Source organism: Glandiceps talaboti, chromosome 6 (assembly GCF_964340395.1).
Source record: "Glandiceps talaboti chromosome 6, keGlaTala1.1, whole genome shotgun sequence".
Lineage (NCBI taxonomy): Eukaryota > Metazoa > Hemichordata > Enteropneusta > Spengelidae > Glandiceps > Glandiceps talaboti.
In genome coordinates this window covers 2,957,740-2,976,849 of record NC_135554.1, presented here as the reverse complement: position 1 = coordinate 2,976,849, position 19,110 = coordinate 2,957,740, and the positions used below count along the sequence as shown (strand labels likewise).

The 19,110-nt window shown below is 36.1% G+C and overlaps 1 protein-coding gene across 1 annotated transcript in view; it reads right to left on the bottom strand.

Annotated features, from left to right (window-relative positions):
* LOC144436277 (importin-13-like) overlaps positions 1 to 19,110 on the bottom strand; it is a 92,606-nt gene that overhangs the window by 52,053 nt on the left and 21,443 nt on the right. Inside the window, exons 9-12 of the mRNA XM_078125024.1 lie at positions 15,402 to 15,486; positions 14,743 to 14,862; positions 11,330 to 11,410; positions 483 to 621 (exon numbers count right to left, since the gene is read on the bottom strand). Coding sequence (XP_077981150.1) covers positions 483 to 621; positions 11,330 to 11,410; positions 14,743 to 14,862; positions 15,402 to 15,486 — 425 coding nt within the window. The remainder of the gene's footprint in view (positions 1 to 482; positions 622 to 11,329; positions 11,411 to 14,742; positions 14,863 to 15,401; positions 15,487 to 19,110) is intronic.

The following is a 19,110-nucleotide window of genomic DNA, read 5'->3' as shown; positions in this document are numbered from 1 at the left end:
ACACACACTAACTTATAAGATTCTAAGAGTCACTAGGACATACATACACTAACTTATAAGATTCTAAGAGTCACTAGGACATACTTACACTAACTTATACGATTCTAAGAGTCACTAGGACATACTTACACTAACTTATAAGATTCTAAGAGTCACTAGAACATACACTAACTTATAAGATTCTAAGAGTCACTAGGACATACTTACACTAACTTATAAGATTCTAAGAGTCACTAGGACATACTTACACTAACTTACAAGATTCTAAGAGTCAGTAGGACATACACTAACTTATAAGATTCTAAGAGTCAGTAGGACATACACTAACTTATAAGATTCTAAGAGTCAGTAGGACATACTTACACTAACTTACAAGATTCTAAGAGTCAGTAGGACATACATACACTAACTTAGGTGTTGATATTGGTCAATTATTAAATATTTTTGCCATATTGGATGTTATTTGCCTACTTTCAACTTACCTGCTGTCCAGCCTTCATACTCACTTTCATCAGGATATTGCACTTTAGAGATTAGTATTTCCACTAAACTCATATAAATAGGTGTATAAATATATGTATATTCTTGAAATTTTTCAGCCTCAGCCGAGATTATGTCGTCCTGAAAAGCAATGTGATCAGAATGAACTCAACATAATATGATGTCATCATTTGTACTAGTTATTTCAGATATTTTACAGTATCTCACAATCACTGTTATTTAGACAAGAAGAAAATCAACAATAATTCACTAATACTATTTATTCTGAAAAGACTTCTACAACAAAATGAGTTTACACATAGCTATGAACATCCATACAGGTTTTAACATTGAAGTGTACTAAGTAAAACTTCAACAAGGACTTAATATGAAATACATCTCAGAGATAAGTTAACTGTTCAAATTTTGCCATTACTTAGTTCAAGAAAACTCCAATCCCTTCTCAGATAAATCATCAAAAAAAATCAGGGGTCAACACACAAAATTTTTAAATAACAGTCAAAATGTGATCAAAATATATCTCTATGGCCACCGAATACTGTGTTTATATCTCTATGGCCACCAAATACTGTGTTTATATCTCTATGGCCACCAAATACTGTGTTTATATCTCTATGGCCACCAAATACTGTGTTTATATCTCTATGGCCACCAAATACTGTGTTTATATCTCTATGGCCACCAAATACTGTGTTTATATCTCTATGGCCACCAAATACTGTGTTTATATCTCTATGGCCACCAAATACTGTGTTTATATCTCTATGGCCACCAAATACTGTGTTTATATCTCTACGGCCACCAAATACTGTGTTTATATCTCTATGGCCACCAAATACTGTGTTTATATCTCTATGGCCACCAAATACTTTGTTTATATCTCTATGGCCACCAAATACTGTGTTTATATCTCTATGGCCACCGAATACTGTGTTTATATCTCTATGGCCACCAAATACTGTGTTTATATCTCTATGGCCACCGAATACTGTCTTTATATCTCTATGGCCACCAAATACTGTGTTTATATCTCTATGGCCACCAAATACTGTGTTTATATCTCTATGGCCACCAAATACTGTGTTTATATCTCTACGGCCACCAAATACTGTGTTTATATCTCTATGGCCACCAAATACTGTGTTTATATCTCTATGGCCACCAAATACTTTGTTTATATCTCTATGGCCACCAAATACTGTGTTTATATCTCTATGGCCACCGAATACTGTGTTTATATCTCTATGGCCACCAAATACTGTGTTTATATCTCTATGGCCACCGAATACTGTCTTTATATCTCTATGGCCACCAAATACTGTGTTTATATCTCTATGGCCACCAAATACTGTGTTTATATCTCTATGGCCACCAAATACTGTGTTTATATCTCTATGGCCACCGAATACTGTGTTTATATCTCTATGGCCACCGAATACTGTGTTTATATCTCTATGGCCACCGAATACTGTGTTTATATCTCTATGGCCACCAAATACTGTGTTTATATCTCTATGGCCACCAAATACTGTGTTTATATCTCTATGGCCACCAAATACTGTGTTTATATCTCTATGGCCACCAAATACTGTGTTTATATCTCTATGGCCACCAAATACTGTGTTTATATCTCTATGGCCACCAAATACTGTGTTTATATCTCTATGGCCACCAAATACTGTGTTTATATCTCTATGGCCACCAAATACTGTGTTTATATCTCTATGGCCACCAAATACTGTGTTTATATCTCTATGGCCACCGAATACTGTGTTTATATCTCTATGGCCACCGAATACTGTGTTTATATCTCTATGGCCACCAAATACTGTGTTTATATCTCTATGGCCACCGAATACTGTGTTTATATCTCTATGGCCACCGAATACTGTGTTTATATCTCTATGGCCACCGAATACTGTGTTTATATCTCTATGGCCACCGAATACTGTGTTTATATCTCTATGGCCACCAAATACTGTGTTTATATCTCTATGGCCACCGAATACTGTGTTTATATCTCTATGGCCACCAAATACTGTGTTTATATTTCTATGGCCACCAAATACTGTGTTTATATCTCTATGGCCACCAAATACTGTGTTTATATCTCTATGGCCACCAAATACTGTCTTTATATCTCTATGGCCACCAAATACTGTGTTTATATCTCTATGGCCACCAAATACTGTCTTTATATCTCTATGGCCACCAAATACTGTGTTTATATCTCTATGGCCACCAAATACTGTGTTTATATCTCTATGGCCACCAAATACTGTGTTTATATCTCTATGGCCACCGAATACTGTGTTTATATCTCTATGGCCACCAAATACTGTGTTTATATCTCTATGGCCACCAAATACTGTGTTTATATCTCTATGGCCACCAAATACTGTGTTTATATCTCTATGGCCACCGAATACTGTGTTTATATCTCTATGGCCACCGAATACTGTGTTTATATCTCTATGGCCACCAAATACTGTGTTTATATCTCTATGGCCACCGAATACTGTGTTTATATCTCTATGGCCACCAAATACTGTGTTTATATCTCTATGGCCACCAAATACTGTGTTTATATCTCTATGGCCACCAAATACTGTGTTTATATCTCTATGGCCACCAAATACTGTGTTTATATCTCTATGGCCACCAAATACTGTGTTTATATCTCTATGGCCACCAAATACTGTGTTTATATCTCTATGGCCACCAAATACTGTGTTTATATCTCTATGGCCACCGAATACTGTGTTTATATCTCTATGGCCACCGAATACTGTGTTTATATCTCTATGGCCACCGAATACTGTGTTTATATCTCTATGGCCACCGAATACTGTGTTTATATCTCTATGGCCACCGAATACTGTGTTTATATCTCTATGGCCACCGAATACTGTGTTTATATCTCTATGGCCACCAAATACTGTGTTTATATCTCTATGGCCACCAAATACTGTGTTTATATCTCTATGGCCACCAAATACTGTGTTTATATCTCTATGGCCACCAAATACTGTGTTTATATCTCTATGGCCACCAAATACTGTGTTTATATCTCTATGGCCACCAAATACTGTCTTTATATCTCTATGGCCACCAAATACTGTGTTTATATCTCTATGGCCACCAAATACTGTCTTTATATCTCTATGGCCACCAAATACTGTGTTTATATCTCTATGGCCACCAAATACTGTGTTTATATCTCTATGGCCACCAAATACTGTGTTTATATCTCTATGGCCACCGAATACTGTGTTTATATCTCTATGGCCACCAAATACTGTGTTTATATCTCTATGGCCACCAAATACTGTGTTTATATCTCTATGGCCACCAAATACTGTGTTTATATCTCTATGGCCACCAAATACTGTGTTTATATCTCTATGGCCACCAAATACTGTGTTTATATCTCTATGGCCACTGAATACTGTGTTTATATCTCTATGGCCACCAAATACTGTGTTTATATCTCTATGGCCACCAAATACTTTGTTTATATCTCTATGGCCACCAAATACTTTGTTTATATCTCTATGGCCACCAAATACTGTCTTTATATCTCTATGGCCACTGAATACTGTGTTTATATCTCTATGGCCACCAAATACTGTGTTTATATCTCTATGGCCACCAAATACTGTGTTTATATCTCTATGGCCACCAAATACTGTCTTTATATCTCTATGGCCACCAAATACTGTGTTTATATCTCTATGGCCACCAAATACTGTGTTTATATCTCTATGGCCACCAAATACTGTGTTTATATCTCTATGGCCACCAAATACTTTGTTTATATCTCTATGGCCACCAAATACTGTGTTTATATCTCTATGGCCACCAAATACTGTGTTTATATCTCTATGGCCACCGAATACTGTGTTTATATCTCTATGGCCACCGAATACTGTGTTTATATCTCTATGGCCACCGAATACTGTGTTTATATCTCTATGGCCACCGAATACTGTGTTTATATCTCTATGGCCACCAAATACTGTGTTTATATCTCTATGGCCACCAAATACTGTGTTTATATCTCTATGGCCACCAAATACTGTGTTTATATCTCTATGGCCACCAAATACTGTGTTTATATCTCTATGGCCACCAAATACTGTGTTTATATCTCTATGGCCACCAAATACTGTCTTTATATCTCTATGGCCACCAAATACTGTCTTTATATCTCTATGGCCACCAAATACTGTGTTTATATCTCTATGGCCACCAAATACTGTGTTTATATCTCTATGGCCACTGAATACTGTGTTTATATCTCTATGGCCACCAAATACTGTGTTTATATCTCTATGGCCACCGAATACTGTGTTTATATCTCTATGGCCACCAAATACTGTGTTTATATCTCTATGGCCACCAAATACTGTGTTGATATCTCTATGGCCACTGAATACTGTGTTTATATCTCTATGGCCACCAAATACTGTGTTGATATCTCTATGGCCACTGAATACTGTGTTTATATCTCTATGGCCACCAAATACTGTGTTTATATCTCTATGGCCACCAAATACTGTCTTTATATCTCTATGGCCACCGAATACTGTCTTTATATCTCTATGGCCACCAAATACTGTGTTTATATCTCTATGGCCACCAAATACTGTGTTTATATCTCTATGGCCACTGAATACTGTGTTTATATCTCTATGGCCACCGAATACTGTGTTTATATCTCTATGGCCACCAAATACTGTGTTTATATCTCTATGGCCACCAAATACTGTGTTTATATCTCTATGGCCACCAAATACTGTGTTTATATCTCTATGGCCACCAAATACTGTGTTTATATCTCTATGGCCACCAAATACTATGTTTATATCTCTATCGCCACCAAATACTGTCTTTATATCTCTATGGCCACCAAATACTGTCTTTATATCTCTATCGCCACCAAATACTGTGTTTATATCTCTATGGCCACCAAATACTGTGTTTATATCTCTATGGCCACCAAATACTGTGTTTATATCTCTATGGCCACCAAATACTGTGTTTATATCTCTATGGCCACCAAATACTGTGTTTATATCTCTATGGCCACCAAATACTTTGTTTATATCTCTATGGCCACCAAATACTGTGTTTATATCTCTATGGCCACCAAATACTGTGTTTATATCTCTATGGCCACTGAATACTGTGTTTATATCTCTATGGCCACCAAATACTGTGTTTATATCTCTATGGCCACCAAATACTTTGTTTATATCTCTATGGCCACCAAATACTGTGTTTATATCTCTATGGCCACCAAATACTGTGTTTATATCTCTATGGCCACCGAATACTGTGTTTATATCTCTATGGCCACCAAATACTTTGTTTATATCTCTATGGCCACCAAATACTGTGTTTATATCTCTATGGCCACCAAATACTGTGTTTATATCTCTATGGCCACCAAATACTTTGTTTATATCTCTATGGCCACCAAATACTGTCTTTATATGCAATGAGTGAACAATGTTTGCCATGATTCTCAAAGACTTACTCAATGTCATACAATGACTGAACAATGTTTGCCATGATTCTCAAAGACTTACTCAATGTCATACAATGACTGAACAATGTTTGCCATGATTCTCAAAGACTTACTCAATGTCATACAATGACTGAACAATGTTTGCCATGATTCTCAAAGACTTACTCAATGTCATACAATGACTGAACAATGTTTGCTGTGATTCTCAAAGACTTACTCAATGTCATACAATGACTGAACAATGTTTGCCATGATTCTCAAAGACTTACTCAATGTCATACAATGAGTGAACAATGTTTGCCGTGATTCTCAAAGACTTACTCAATGTCATACAATGAGTGAACAATGTTTGCCATGATTCTCAAAGACTTACTCAATGTCATACAATGACTGAACAATGTTTGCTGTGATTCTCAAAGACTTACTCAATGTCATACAATGACTGAACAATGTTTGCCATGATTCTCAAAGACTTACTCAATGTCATACAATGATTGAACAATGTTTGCTGTGATTCTCAAAGACTTACTCAATGTCATACAATGATTGAACAATGTTTGCCATGATTCTCAAAGACTTACTCAATGTCATACAATGACTGAACAATGTTTGCTGTGATTCTCAAAGACTTACTCAATGTCATACAATGACTGAACAATGTTTGCCGTGATTCTCAAAGACTTACTCAATGTCATACAATGACTGAACAATGTTTGCCATGATTCTCAAAGACTTACTCAATGTCATACAATGACTGAACAATGTTTGCCATGATTCTCAAAGACTTACTCAATGTCATACAATGACTGAACAATGTTTGCTGTGATTCTCAAAGACTTACTCAATGTCATACAATGACTGAACAATGTTTGCCATGATTCTCAAAGACTTACTCAATGTCATACAATGAGTGAACAATGTTTGCCGTGATTCTCAAAGACTTACTCAATGTCATACAATGAGTGAACAATGTTTGCCATGATTCTCAAAGACTTACTCAATGTCATACAATGACTGAACAATGTTTGCTGTGATTCTCAAAGACTTACTCAATGTCATACAATGACTGAACAATGTTTGCCATGATTCTCAAAGACTTACTCAATGTCATACAATGATTGAACAATGTTTGCCATGATTCTCAAAGACTTACTCAATGTCATACAATGACTGAACAATGTTTGCTGTGATTCTCAAAGACTTACTCAATGTCATACAATGACTGAACAATGTTTGCCGTGATTCTCAAAGACTTACTCAATGTCATACAATGACTGAACAATGTTTGCCATGATTCTCAAAGACTTACTCAATGTCATACAATGACTGAACAATGTTTGCCATGATTCTCAAAGACTTACTCAATGTCATACAATGACTGAACAATGTTTGCTGTGATTCTCAAAGACTTACTCAATGTCATACAATGACTGAACAATGTTTGCCATGATTCTCAAAGACTTACTCAATGTCATACAATGAGTGAACAATGTTTGCCGTGATTCTCAAAGACTTACTCAATGTCATACAATGAGTGAACAATGTTTGCCATGATTCTCAAAGACTTACTCAATGTCATACAATGACTGAACAATGTTTGCTGTGATTCTCAAAGACTTACTCAATGTCATACAATGACTGAACAATGTTTGCCATGATTCTCAAAGACTTACTCAATGTCATACAATGATTGAACAATGTTTGCTGTGATTCTCAAAGACTTACTCAATGTCATACAATGATTGAACAATGTTTGCCATGATTCTCAAAGACTTACTCAATGTCATACAATGACTGAACAATGTTTGCTGTGATTCTCAAAGACTTACTCAATGTCATACAATGACTGAACAATGTTTGCCGTGATTCTCAAAGACTTACTCAATGTCATACAATGACTGAACAATGTTTGCCATGATTCTCAAAGACTTACTCAATGTCATACAATGACTGAACAATGTTTGCTGTGATTCTCAAAGACTTACTCAATGTCATACAATGACTGAACAATGTTTGCCGTGATTCTCAAAGACTTACTCAATGTCATACAATGACTGAACAATGTTTGCCATGATTCTCAAAGACTTACTCAATGTCATACAATGACTGAACAATGTTTGCTGTGATTCTCAAAGACTTACTCAATGTCATACAATGACTGAACAATGTTTGCTAATCTCAAAAGACTTACTCAAACAAGTTACATGTATTTCACCCAAATCATTTGGTAAGTACTGTATCAACAATGGAGTTCTGGTGAAATCATTGTTTAATATATAGAAACATATTGAAAAATAAACCTAACATTTTAGTAAGAATCCTACAATAACTTCTTTTGTATGTATACTAGTATGTAAGCTGCTTGAATTTACTAAATACATTACTGACATTGTTTGTGTAAGACATCCATTCTATTTGGTGTGTAGTACAACTTGTTTGCTTTAAGGTCAATCTGAGATGTTTAAAAGGGAACAAACTGAGTTCATATGTTTCGGGCCTGAATTTTTGCTACATATATAAAAAGGTATATCGTTTGTATTCTACATACTAAAACATATAACCAACACTTGCTACTGACTGAACTCAAACCTGCAATTAAGACATGACTTACAGGGCTCCAAATTAACTATTTTCTTTGGTAGTCCTACTGGACTACCAATTTCAGAAAGTGATAGCCCAAAGATAGTGACCAATAGTCCCATATAACTCTCAATTATTACAATACTTTATACCTTCCATCCTTTAAGTCATCACATAATCACTGTAGCCTAAGTGGGCTACCAGCAGCTACAAATTATGGTAACTCCATGAGAAGAATTGGTAACCTAAGTGGGCTACCAGCTACAAATTATGGTAACTCCATGACAAGAATTGGTAGCCTAAGTGGGCTACCAGCTACAAATTATGGTAACTCCATGATAAGAATTGGTAGTGTAAGTGGGCTACTAGCTACAAATTATGGTAACTCCATGATAAGAATTGGTAGCCTAAGTGGGCTACTAGCTACAAATTATGGTAACTCCATGACAAGAATTGGTAGCCTAAGTGGGCTACCAGCTACAAATTATGGTAACTCCATGATAAGAATTGGTAGTCTAAGTGGGCTACTAGCTACAAATTATGGTAACTCCATGACAAGAATTGGTAGCCTAAGTGGGCTACCAGCTACAAATTATGGTAACTCCATGACAAGAATTGGTAGCCTAAGTGGGCTACTAGCTACAAATTATGGTAATTCCATGACAAGAATTGGTAGTCTAAGTGGGCTACTAGATTCAAATTATGGTAACTCCATCATAAGAATTGGTAGTCTAAGTGGGCTACCAGCTACAAATTATGGTAACTCCATGATAAGAATTGGTAGTCTAAGTGGGCTACTAGCTACAAATTATGGTGTCTCCATGACAAGAATTGGTAGTCTAAGTGGGCTACTACCTACAAATTATGGTAACTCCATGACAAGAATTGGTAGCCTAAGTGGGCTACCAGCTACAAATTATGGTAACTCCATGATAAGAATTGGTAGTCTAAGTGGGCTACTAGCTACAAATTATGGTAACTCCATGACAAGAATTGGTAGTCTAAGTGGGCTACTAGCTACAAATTATGGTAACTCCATGACAAGAATTGGTAGCCTAAGTGGGCTACCAGCTACAAATTATGGTAACTCCATGACAAGAATTGGTAGTCTAAGTGGGCTACCAGCTACAAATTATGGTAACTCCATGACAAGAATTGGTAGTCTAAGTGGGCTACTAGCTACAAATTATGGTAACTCCATGACAAGAATTGGTAGTCTAAGTGGGCTACTAGCTACAAATTATGGTGTCTCCATGACAAGAATTGGTAGTCTAAGTGGGCTACTAGCTACAAATTATGGTAACTCCATGATAAGAATTGGTAGCCTAAGTGGGCTACTAGCTACAAATTATGGTAACTCCATGATAAGAATTGGTAGTCTAAGTGGGCTACTAGCTACAAATTATGGTAACTCCATGACAAGAATTGGTAGCCTAAGTGGGCTACCAGCTACAAATTATGGTAACTCCATGACAAGAATTGGTAGTCTAAGTGGGCTACTAGCTACAAATTATGGTAACTCCATGACAAGAATTGGTAGTCTAAGTGGGCTACTAGCTACAAATTATGGTAACTCCATGACAAGAATTGGTAGCCTAAGTGGGCTACTAGCTACAAATTATGGTAACTCCATGATAAGAATTGGTAGTCTAAGTGGGCTACTAGCTACAAATTATGGTAACTCCATGACAAGAATTGGTAGTCTAAGTGGGCTACTAGCTACAAATTATGGTAACTCCATGATAAGAATTGGTAGTCTAAGTGGGCTACTAGCTACAAATTATGGTAACTCCATGATAAGAATTGGTAGTCTAAGTGGGCTACTAGCTACAAATTATGGTAACTCCATGACAAGAATTGGTAGCCTAAGTGGGCTACTAGCTACAAATTATGGTGTCTCCATGACAAGAATTGGTAGTCTAAGTGGGCTACTAGCTACAAATTATGGTAACTCCATGATAAGAATTGGTAGCCTAAGTGGGCTACCAGCTACAAATTATGGTAACTCCATGACAAGAATTGGTAGTCTAAGTGGGCTACTAGCTACAAATTATGGTAACTCCATGACAAGAATTGGTAGTCTAAGTGGGCTACTAGCTACAAATTATGGTAACTCCATGACAAGAATTGGTAGCCTAAGTGGGCTACTAGCTACAAATTATGGTAACTTCATGATAAGAATTGGTAGTCTAAGTGGGCTACTAGCTACAAATTATGGTAACTCCATGACAAGAATTGGTAGTCTAAGTGGGCTACTAGCTACAAATTATGGTAACTCCATGATAAGAATTGGTAGTCTAAGTGGGCTACTAGCTACAAATTATGGTAACTCCATGACAAGAATTGGTAGTCTAAGTGGGCTACTAGCTACAAATTATGGTAACTCCATGACAAGAATTGGTAGCCTAAGTGGGCTACTAGCTACAAATTATGGTGTCTCCATGACAAGAATTGGTAGTCTAAGTGGGCTACTAGCTACAAATTATGGTAACTCCATGATAAGAATTGGTAGCCTAAGTGGGCTACCAGCTACAAATTATGGTAACTCCATGACAAGAATTGGTAGTCTAAGTGGGCTACTAGCTACAAATTATGGTAACTCCATGACAAGAATTGGTAGTCTATGAACACAGTACTACTGGTAATTTCAAGCCCTCACTTATAAATGATCAAATGACGTGGACAATGTGTTTGATAAAAACTATCACAACTTACCTGGAGAATATACCAGAATCCAAATGGAATATTACTAATGGTTTCGTCTACAGGGTAGTGTCCAGGCAATGCAGAGAACCCCTATTGATGGGGAATAAAGTCAATGTTACTAATACATGCAAGCACAACATTATGGATAGTTTTAGCCTAAACACCATAATTTGTCTGAAGTCACTCCATAGAACACTTTAAAGGAACGCTGAATTTATAAACAATATTTTAATTGAACACGTAGATAATTGATATAAAGCAAATGACAGCGTAAGTTTCATACTTTAGAAGATACTTTTCCATTAAATCATTACCAATGTCGTAATTTTGACGGATTTGGACAGTTTCTCTGTTCATCGCCATTTTGTTTTCAAAACGAGGCTGAGGAGCCATGGTGACCCCACGAGTATGTACAATGTGTACACCACCATGTTTTAGTAACAGGTAACCGTGATAATGAATGCCGGTCTTCAGCCCTATCAACGTGAACCAAGACGACAGGCGACAGATTCCCAAGACACTTGTGAAGAAGTTGTTCTTGTTGAAAATCCCGATACTCTGGAAGACAATGAATGGCGTACGGATGACATTTCGTGGTGCTGTTGTGGGAAATGTAACCCTATGGCCACTGTTGAAGAGTGTATTTGTTGTCACGAGACCAGTAACGTATATGCAAAGATTGATGAGGAAAATCTTGTATGTGTTGTCCAACACCATGATTTTGACTTTATTTGTTTGCATCCTGGAGTTTTAAGGACTGCAATTATCGCTCGTAGTGACATTCGTCGCAGTGAATTGTCAGAACCACTTTTGAATGAGGCATACCGCCATCAAGCCTATAGACAGTTCACATATTGGGTACACAATCGCCTTGGAAAAGGCGTTCGTCGTGTGATCCCTGCCTGTGTCGTCCTTAGAATTCGACAAAAGTTTCAACTCGCCGTAGTTTCAGGACAATCCACCATTTTAGATATTGTAAAAACATAAACCTCAACTGACATCTCTTCTTTAGGTCTCACCGTAGAAAGAGTTTTTAAAAGAAAATTGTTTCTGGTCAGCACTTGCATCACTTAAAAACCCCCGTGCCAATCTTTTTTTTTAATGTGTGTTCAGCCAATGCAGTCTGCAGATCCAAGGGAAAACACAAAAATAACCCACCCAATATTTATTGCTATTTCATTCAAGACAACTGCAGAACTAATCATGAACAAGCAAATGACATCTGCCCTACATACACACTAACTTGCTATAAAGTACTAAATAACAAGTCATTGAGAATGACATAGCCCCGCTATGATTGGGTTTTAAGGAATTATCACTACTCTGATCACGCAACAACACTTGTGAACCTAAATCAAACAAACTTAGATATGTTGTGTCTGCTTGTTGGACATGGAACATGCCTACAACAATAAACGATGGGTCGGGTATGGGGGATCATATCACGACGAAAATGGATATGCACATGTATGTTATAGAACACTGTCCTAATACCAACTTTGAATGAGATCTGTTCAAGCATGTCCGAGTTATGGCTTTGGACATAGAAAATTCACAAACAAAATGGCTGCTAGGCGACCATATTGGCTCGTATCATGACAACAAATGGATATGCACATGTATGTTATAGAACACTGTCTTAATACCAACTTTGAATGAGATCTGTTCAAGCATGTATGAGTTATGGCTTTAGACAGGGAAAATTTGCAAACAAAATGGCTGCTAGGCGGCCATATTGGATCGTATCATGAAACAAATTGACGTGCATATGTATGCCATTGTATGTTGTCCCTGTACCAAGTTTGAAAAAAAACAGTCCAGACATCTCCAAGAAACGGCTGCGGGCGGACGGACGGACGGACGGACGGACGCATGGACAGACGGAACCCAATCCATAAGTCCCCGTCCCGGACTTCGTCCGGCGGGGACTAAAAAGAAAGCAAATGACATCTGCCCTACATACACACTAACTTGCTGTAAAGTACTAAATAAAAAGAAAGCAAATGACATCTGCCCTACATACACACTAACTTGCTGTAAAGTACTAAATAAAAAGAAAGCAAATGACATCTGCACTACATACATACAAACTTGCTGTACAGTACTAAATAAAAAGAAAGTAAATGACATCTGCACTACATACACACTAACTTGCTGTAAAGTACTAAATAAAAAGAAAAAAAATGACATCTGCCCTACATACACACTAACTTGCTGTAATGTACTAAATAAAAAGAAAGCAAATGACATCTGCCCTACATACACACTAATTTGCTGTAACGTACTAAGTAAAAAGAAAGCAAATGACATCTGCCCTACATACACACTAACTTGCTGTAAAGTACTAAATAAAAAGAAAGCAAATGACATCTGCCCTACATACACACTAACTTGCTGTAAAGTACTAAATAAAAAGAAAGCAAATGACATCTGCACTACATACACACTAACTTGCTGTAAAGTACTAAATAAAAAGAAAGTAAATGACATCTGCACTACATACATACTAACTTGCTGTAATGTACTAAATAAAAAGAAAAAAAATGACATCTGCCCTACATACACACTAACTTGCTGTAAAGTACTAAATAAAAAGAACAGTAACTGCCATGAGTAGTAGATTGAGTGACGATTTGTTGAAAATTGAAAAAAAAAAATTAGTGTTCCCGTACCACTTTAGACAAAATGTCCTGACCAGAAACAATTCAATTATTTTTTTGGCCTAAAGATCTAATTACCAAAAATATGCAAATAACTTATTAAACGCTACATCAATAATATTTTCAGGGCTGATGTGCTTTGGTGTCACAAATGTATGTACCAAATTATATTGAAGTTGAAGAATGCATTCTTAAGATATAGCCTAATTACTGAAAACTATTCATTACGTAAATTACTCATTAATATTCATGGTTTGTTTACCAAAATCTAATCAGTTCTTGCCATTACCTTAAAGAACATCTGCCCCAAATTTCATTTAAATTGAGCCAGTCGCTTTTGAGAAAATGGTGATACATACACACAGACTTTTCATCCCCAATATATAACCTTCCTTACAGAAGGTAAAAATACACTGTTTACATTTGCCTCTTAATGCATTATAATCCTTCTTACTAGATGGTACAAACAGCTTACAGCCCTCTTTAGAATGACAAATGAACATACGTACGTACGTATGTATGGATGTATGTACGTAATCGTATGTATGTACATGTATGTATGTATGTATGTATGTATGCATGTATGTATGTACATGTATGTATGTATGTATGTATGTATGTATGTATGTATGTACATGTATGTATGTTATTCAAATGACTTGTTATAAATAGTGTCAATGACATCATCAACACTATATCTCTTCAAACACATGATATACTAGTAAACTTGATAATGACAAAGTTAGTGTGACTATAACTCACCAGAATAAACCTAGTCAATTCCATCACATGTTGCTTGTACTCATCACTGCATTCTAAAATAGCTTTGGAGTGATTTTCACCAATAGACACTGCAAGACGACAGATTCCCTGACATCGATCCTGACAAACAAATAGAGAGACATTACTAGCATATATGAACATATGAAAATTTCATCAGAATTGATATTTTCTGTTACCAAGTTAATATAACTATTCAAAATAACAAATATACCAAAATAAAACAATTGTGTACCTGAGTGGCTAGACTAAAGTTATTAGCCATTGATTAGAAATTTGTATTTCACATTTAATTTGATTGAATATTTACTTTGATTGTTGATTTCTTTTCTTTTCTTTCTGTGAGCAATAGATATTGCTATCCCACAATAAACTATGTTATGTCAGAAGTTCTTCAGTTGCCATGGTTATTTAGAATGGCAAAAACACTGATAATACCCAGGAAAGGATTGACTACCACAATGCCACTCCTTGGTGGTTGTGACCATGGCTAGATGGAAATGCTTTGTCAGGATGTTTTTTGGGGGCTAATGAGAGAGCTAGACAGTATAAACTTGACTGTCACTATCATGACAGTAGCTATCCTTCCTTCCTTAACCATTGATTTACAGTATAATTAGTAAGATACTTGCTTTACCTACCATGTCTTTTTCTTGGACAGCAGATGTGAACAAGTCTCTTAGTTGAAGGACCAGTGGCACCATTTTAATCACAGTATGTGGATATCTACAAGACATCACAGTTAGAATAAGTTGACATTAATCACCTTCCACATTAATTTTGGATATTCCAATGGTTTTTGGAAAACAGTTGTATTTTCACATTTTCAGCATTAAACATAGAATGTATATAAAATGAATATTACTTAATCTTTATATTCATCTCTATTTTGACATTGATCAACATTTAAAATTCAACTTTGAACAAAATTATGGTCAATATTTTTCCAGTGGCTAAAATAATGTGCAGCCCATTATTTTGATCATTGGAAAATTTGGCCACTGGAAAAATATTGGCTATTATTTTGGCCACTGCAAAAAGAATAGCAGCTATAATTTCAGCCAAAGTTGAATCACATACTTTACTTCTGAGACAATGGTGACATGATTTAAAAGAAATTGGTGGTAACAAATAAATACTACTGTGATATGCAGGAAATGTTCTTTGCTGGAGTAACAGTCTCTAATGATCACAGTTGGATGTGAGTCATCATATGTAAACCTCCATGACATAAAGTGATAAACATGGTATCTTTCTTAGGGAGCTAACAATGGTATATCAAGTTGGTCTATTAAACCTCCATGACATAAAGGGAGCTAACAATGGTATATCAAGTTGGTCTATTAAACCTCCAGGACATAAAGGGAGCTAACAATGGTATATCAAGTTGGTCTATTAAACCTCCATGACATAAAGGGGGCTAACAATGGTGTATCAAGTTGGTCTATTAAACCTCCAGGACATAAAGGGAGCTAACAATGGTATATCAAGTTGGTCTATTAAACCTCCAGGACATAAAGGGAGCTAACAATGGTATATCAAGTTGGTCTATTAAACCTCCATGACATAAAGGGGGCTAACAATGGTGTATCAAGTTGGTCTATTAAACCTCCAGGACATAAAGGGAGCTAACAATGGTATATCAAGTTGGTCTATTAAACCTCCAGGACATAAAGGGAGCTAACAATGGTATATCAAGTTGGTCTATTAAACCTCCAGGACATAAAGGGAGCTAACAATGGTATATCAAGTTGGTCTATTAAACCTCCAGGACATAAAGGGAGCTAACAATGGTATATCAAGTTGGTCTATTAAACCTCCATGACATAAAGGGAGCTAACAATGGTATATCAAGTTGGTCTATTAAACCTCCATGACATAAAGGGAGCTAACAATGGTATATCAAGTTGGTCTATTAAACATCCAGGACATAAAGGGAGCTAACAATGGTATATCAAGTTGGTCTATTAAACCTCCATGACATAAAGGGGGCTAACAATGGTATATCAAGTTGGTCTATTAAACCTCCATGACATAAAGGGAGCTAACAATGGTATATCAAGTTGGTCTATTAAACCTCCATGACATAAAGGGGGCTAACAATGGTGTATCAAGTTGGTCTATTAAACCTCCAGGACATAAAGGGAGCTAACAATGGTATATCAAGTTGGTCTATTAAACCTCCAGGACATAAAGGGAGCTAACAATGGTATATCAAGTTGGTCTATTAAACATCCAGGACATAAAGAGAGCTAACAATGGTATATCAAGTTGGTCTATTAAACCTCCATGGCATAAAGGGGGTTAACAATGGTATATCAAGTTGGTCTATTAAACCTCCATGACATAAAGGGAGCTAACAATGGTATATCAAGTTGGTCTATTAAACCTCCAGGACATAAAGGGAGCTAACAATGGTATATCAAGTTGGTCTATTAAACCTCCATGGCATAAAGGGAGCTAACAATGGTATATCAAGTTGGTCTATTAAACCTCCATGGCATAAAGGGGGCTAACAATGGTATATCAAGTTGGTCTATTAAACCTCCATGACATACAGGGAGCTAACAATGGTATATCAAGTTGGTCTATTAAACCTCCAGGACATAAAGGGAGCTAACAATGGTATATCAAGTTGGTCTATTAAACCTCCAGGACATAAAGGGAGCTAACAATGGTATATCAAGTTGGTCTATTAAACCTCCATGACATAAAGGGAGCTAACAATGGTATATCAAGTTGGTCTATTAAACCTACAGGACATAAAGGGAGCTAACAATGGTATATCAAGTTGGTCTATTAAACCTCCAGTACATAAAGGGAGCTAACAATGGTATATCAAGTTGGTCTATTAAACCTCCATGACATAAAGGGAGCTAACAATGGTACAAGTTGGCCTATTACTAATATGTCATATACAGAATTGTTTGGAAAGCTAACGGCCAATTTGAATGATTAGACACAACATTTTGAATAACAAATCTAATTATATGTCTATAGTTCATAAACTAGTCCAGAGACTTGGTATTCATCATCATACTATCGTTTCCTATTACAAGACTTCAAAGTGAATGTCAGTAAATAATCATCTGACAACAGGATTGTAATCCAACACAATATTGACAGACACTTGACATGTACCTATTTCATTCTCATTATGTTAAACAGTGGAGACATAATTAATGTCATCAGTTTAATTACATCTTAGTGTCAGTTAGATTTCAGACAGCGTTTGATTGTAATTTTATACTCAGCACAGATTTCTGTACTTAAAAAAATGTACTCGAGTCTTAGTTAAAGCTTGAATGCCGAGTCTCCGTGCTTGTACACTATAAAGTTACATAAAACATTGACCAGTGCATCTATGCAGGTATGTGCTATGTAGGAACTTACTTGTATGCTATAAAGTTACATAAAACATTGACCAGTGCATCTATGCAGGTATGTGCTATGTAGGAACTTACTTGTATGCCAGAAAGTTACATAAAACATTGACCAGTGTATCTATACAGGTATGTGCTATGTAGGAACTTACTTGTATGCTATAACGTTACATAAAACATTGACCAGTGTATCTATACAGGTATGTGCTATGTAGGAACTTACTTGTATGCTATAAAGTTACATAAAACATTGACCAGTGCATCTATACAGGTATGTGCTATGTAGGAACTTACTTGTATGCTATAGGGTTACATAAAACATTGACCAGTGTATCTATACAGGTATGTGCTATGTAGGAACTTACTTGTATGCCAGAAAGTTACATAAAACATTGACCAGTGTATCTATACAGGAATGTGCTATGTAGGAACTTACTTGTATGCTATAAAGTTACATAAAACATTGACCAGTGCATCTATACAGGTATGTGCTATGTAGGAACTTACTTGTATGCTATAAAGTTACATAAAACATTGACCAGTGCATCTATACAGGTATGTGCTATGTAGGAACTTACTTGTATGCTATAAAGTTACATAAAACATTGACCAGTGTATCTATACAGGTATGTGCTATGTAGGAACTTACTTGTATGCTATAGGGTTACATAAAACATTGACCAGTGCATCTATACAGGTATGTGCTATGTAGGAACTTACTTGTATGCTATAAAGTTACATAAAACATTGACCAGTGTATCTATACAGATATGTGCTATGTAGGAACTTACTTGTATGCTACAGGGTTACATAAAACATTGACCAGTGCATCTATACAGGTATGTGCTATGTAGGAACTTACTTGTATGCCAGAAAGTAACATAAAACATTGACCAGTGCATCTATACAGGTATGTGCTATGTAGGAACTTACTTGTATGCTATAAAGTTACATAAAACATTGACCA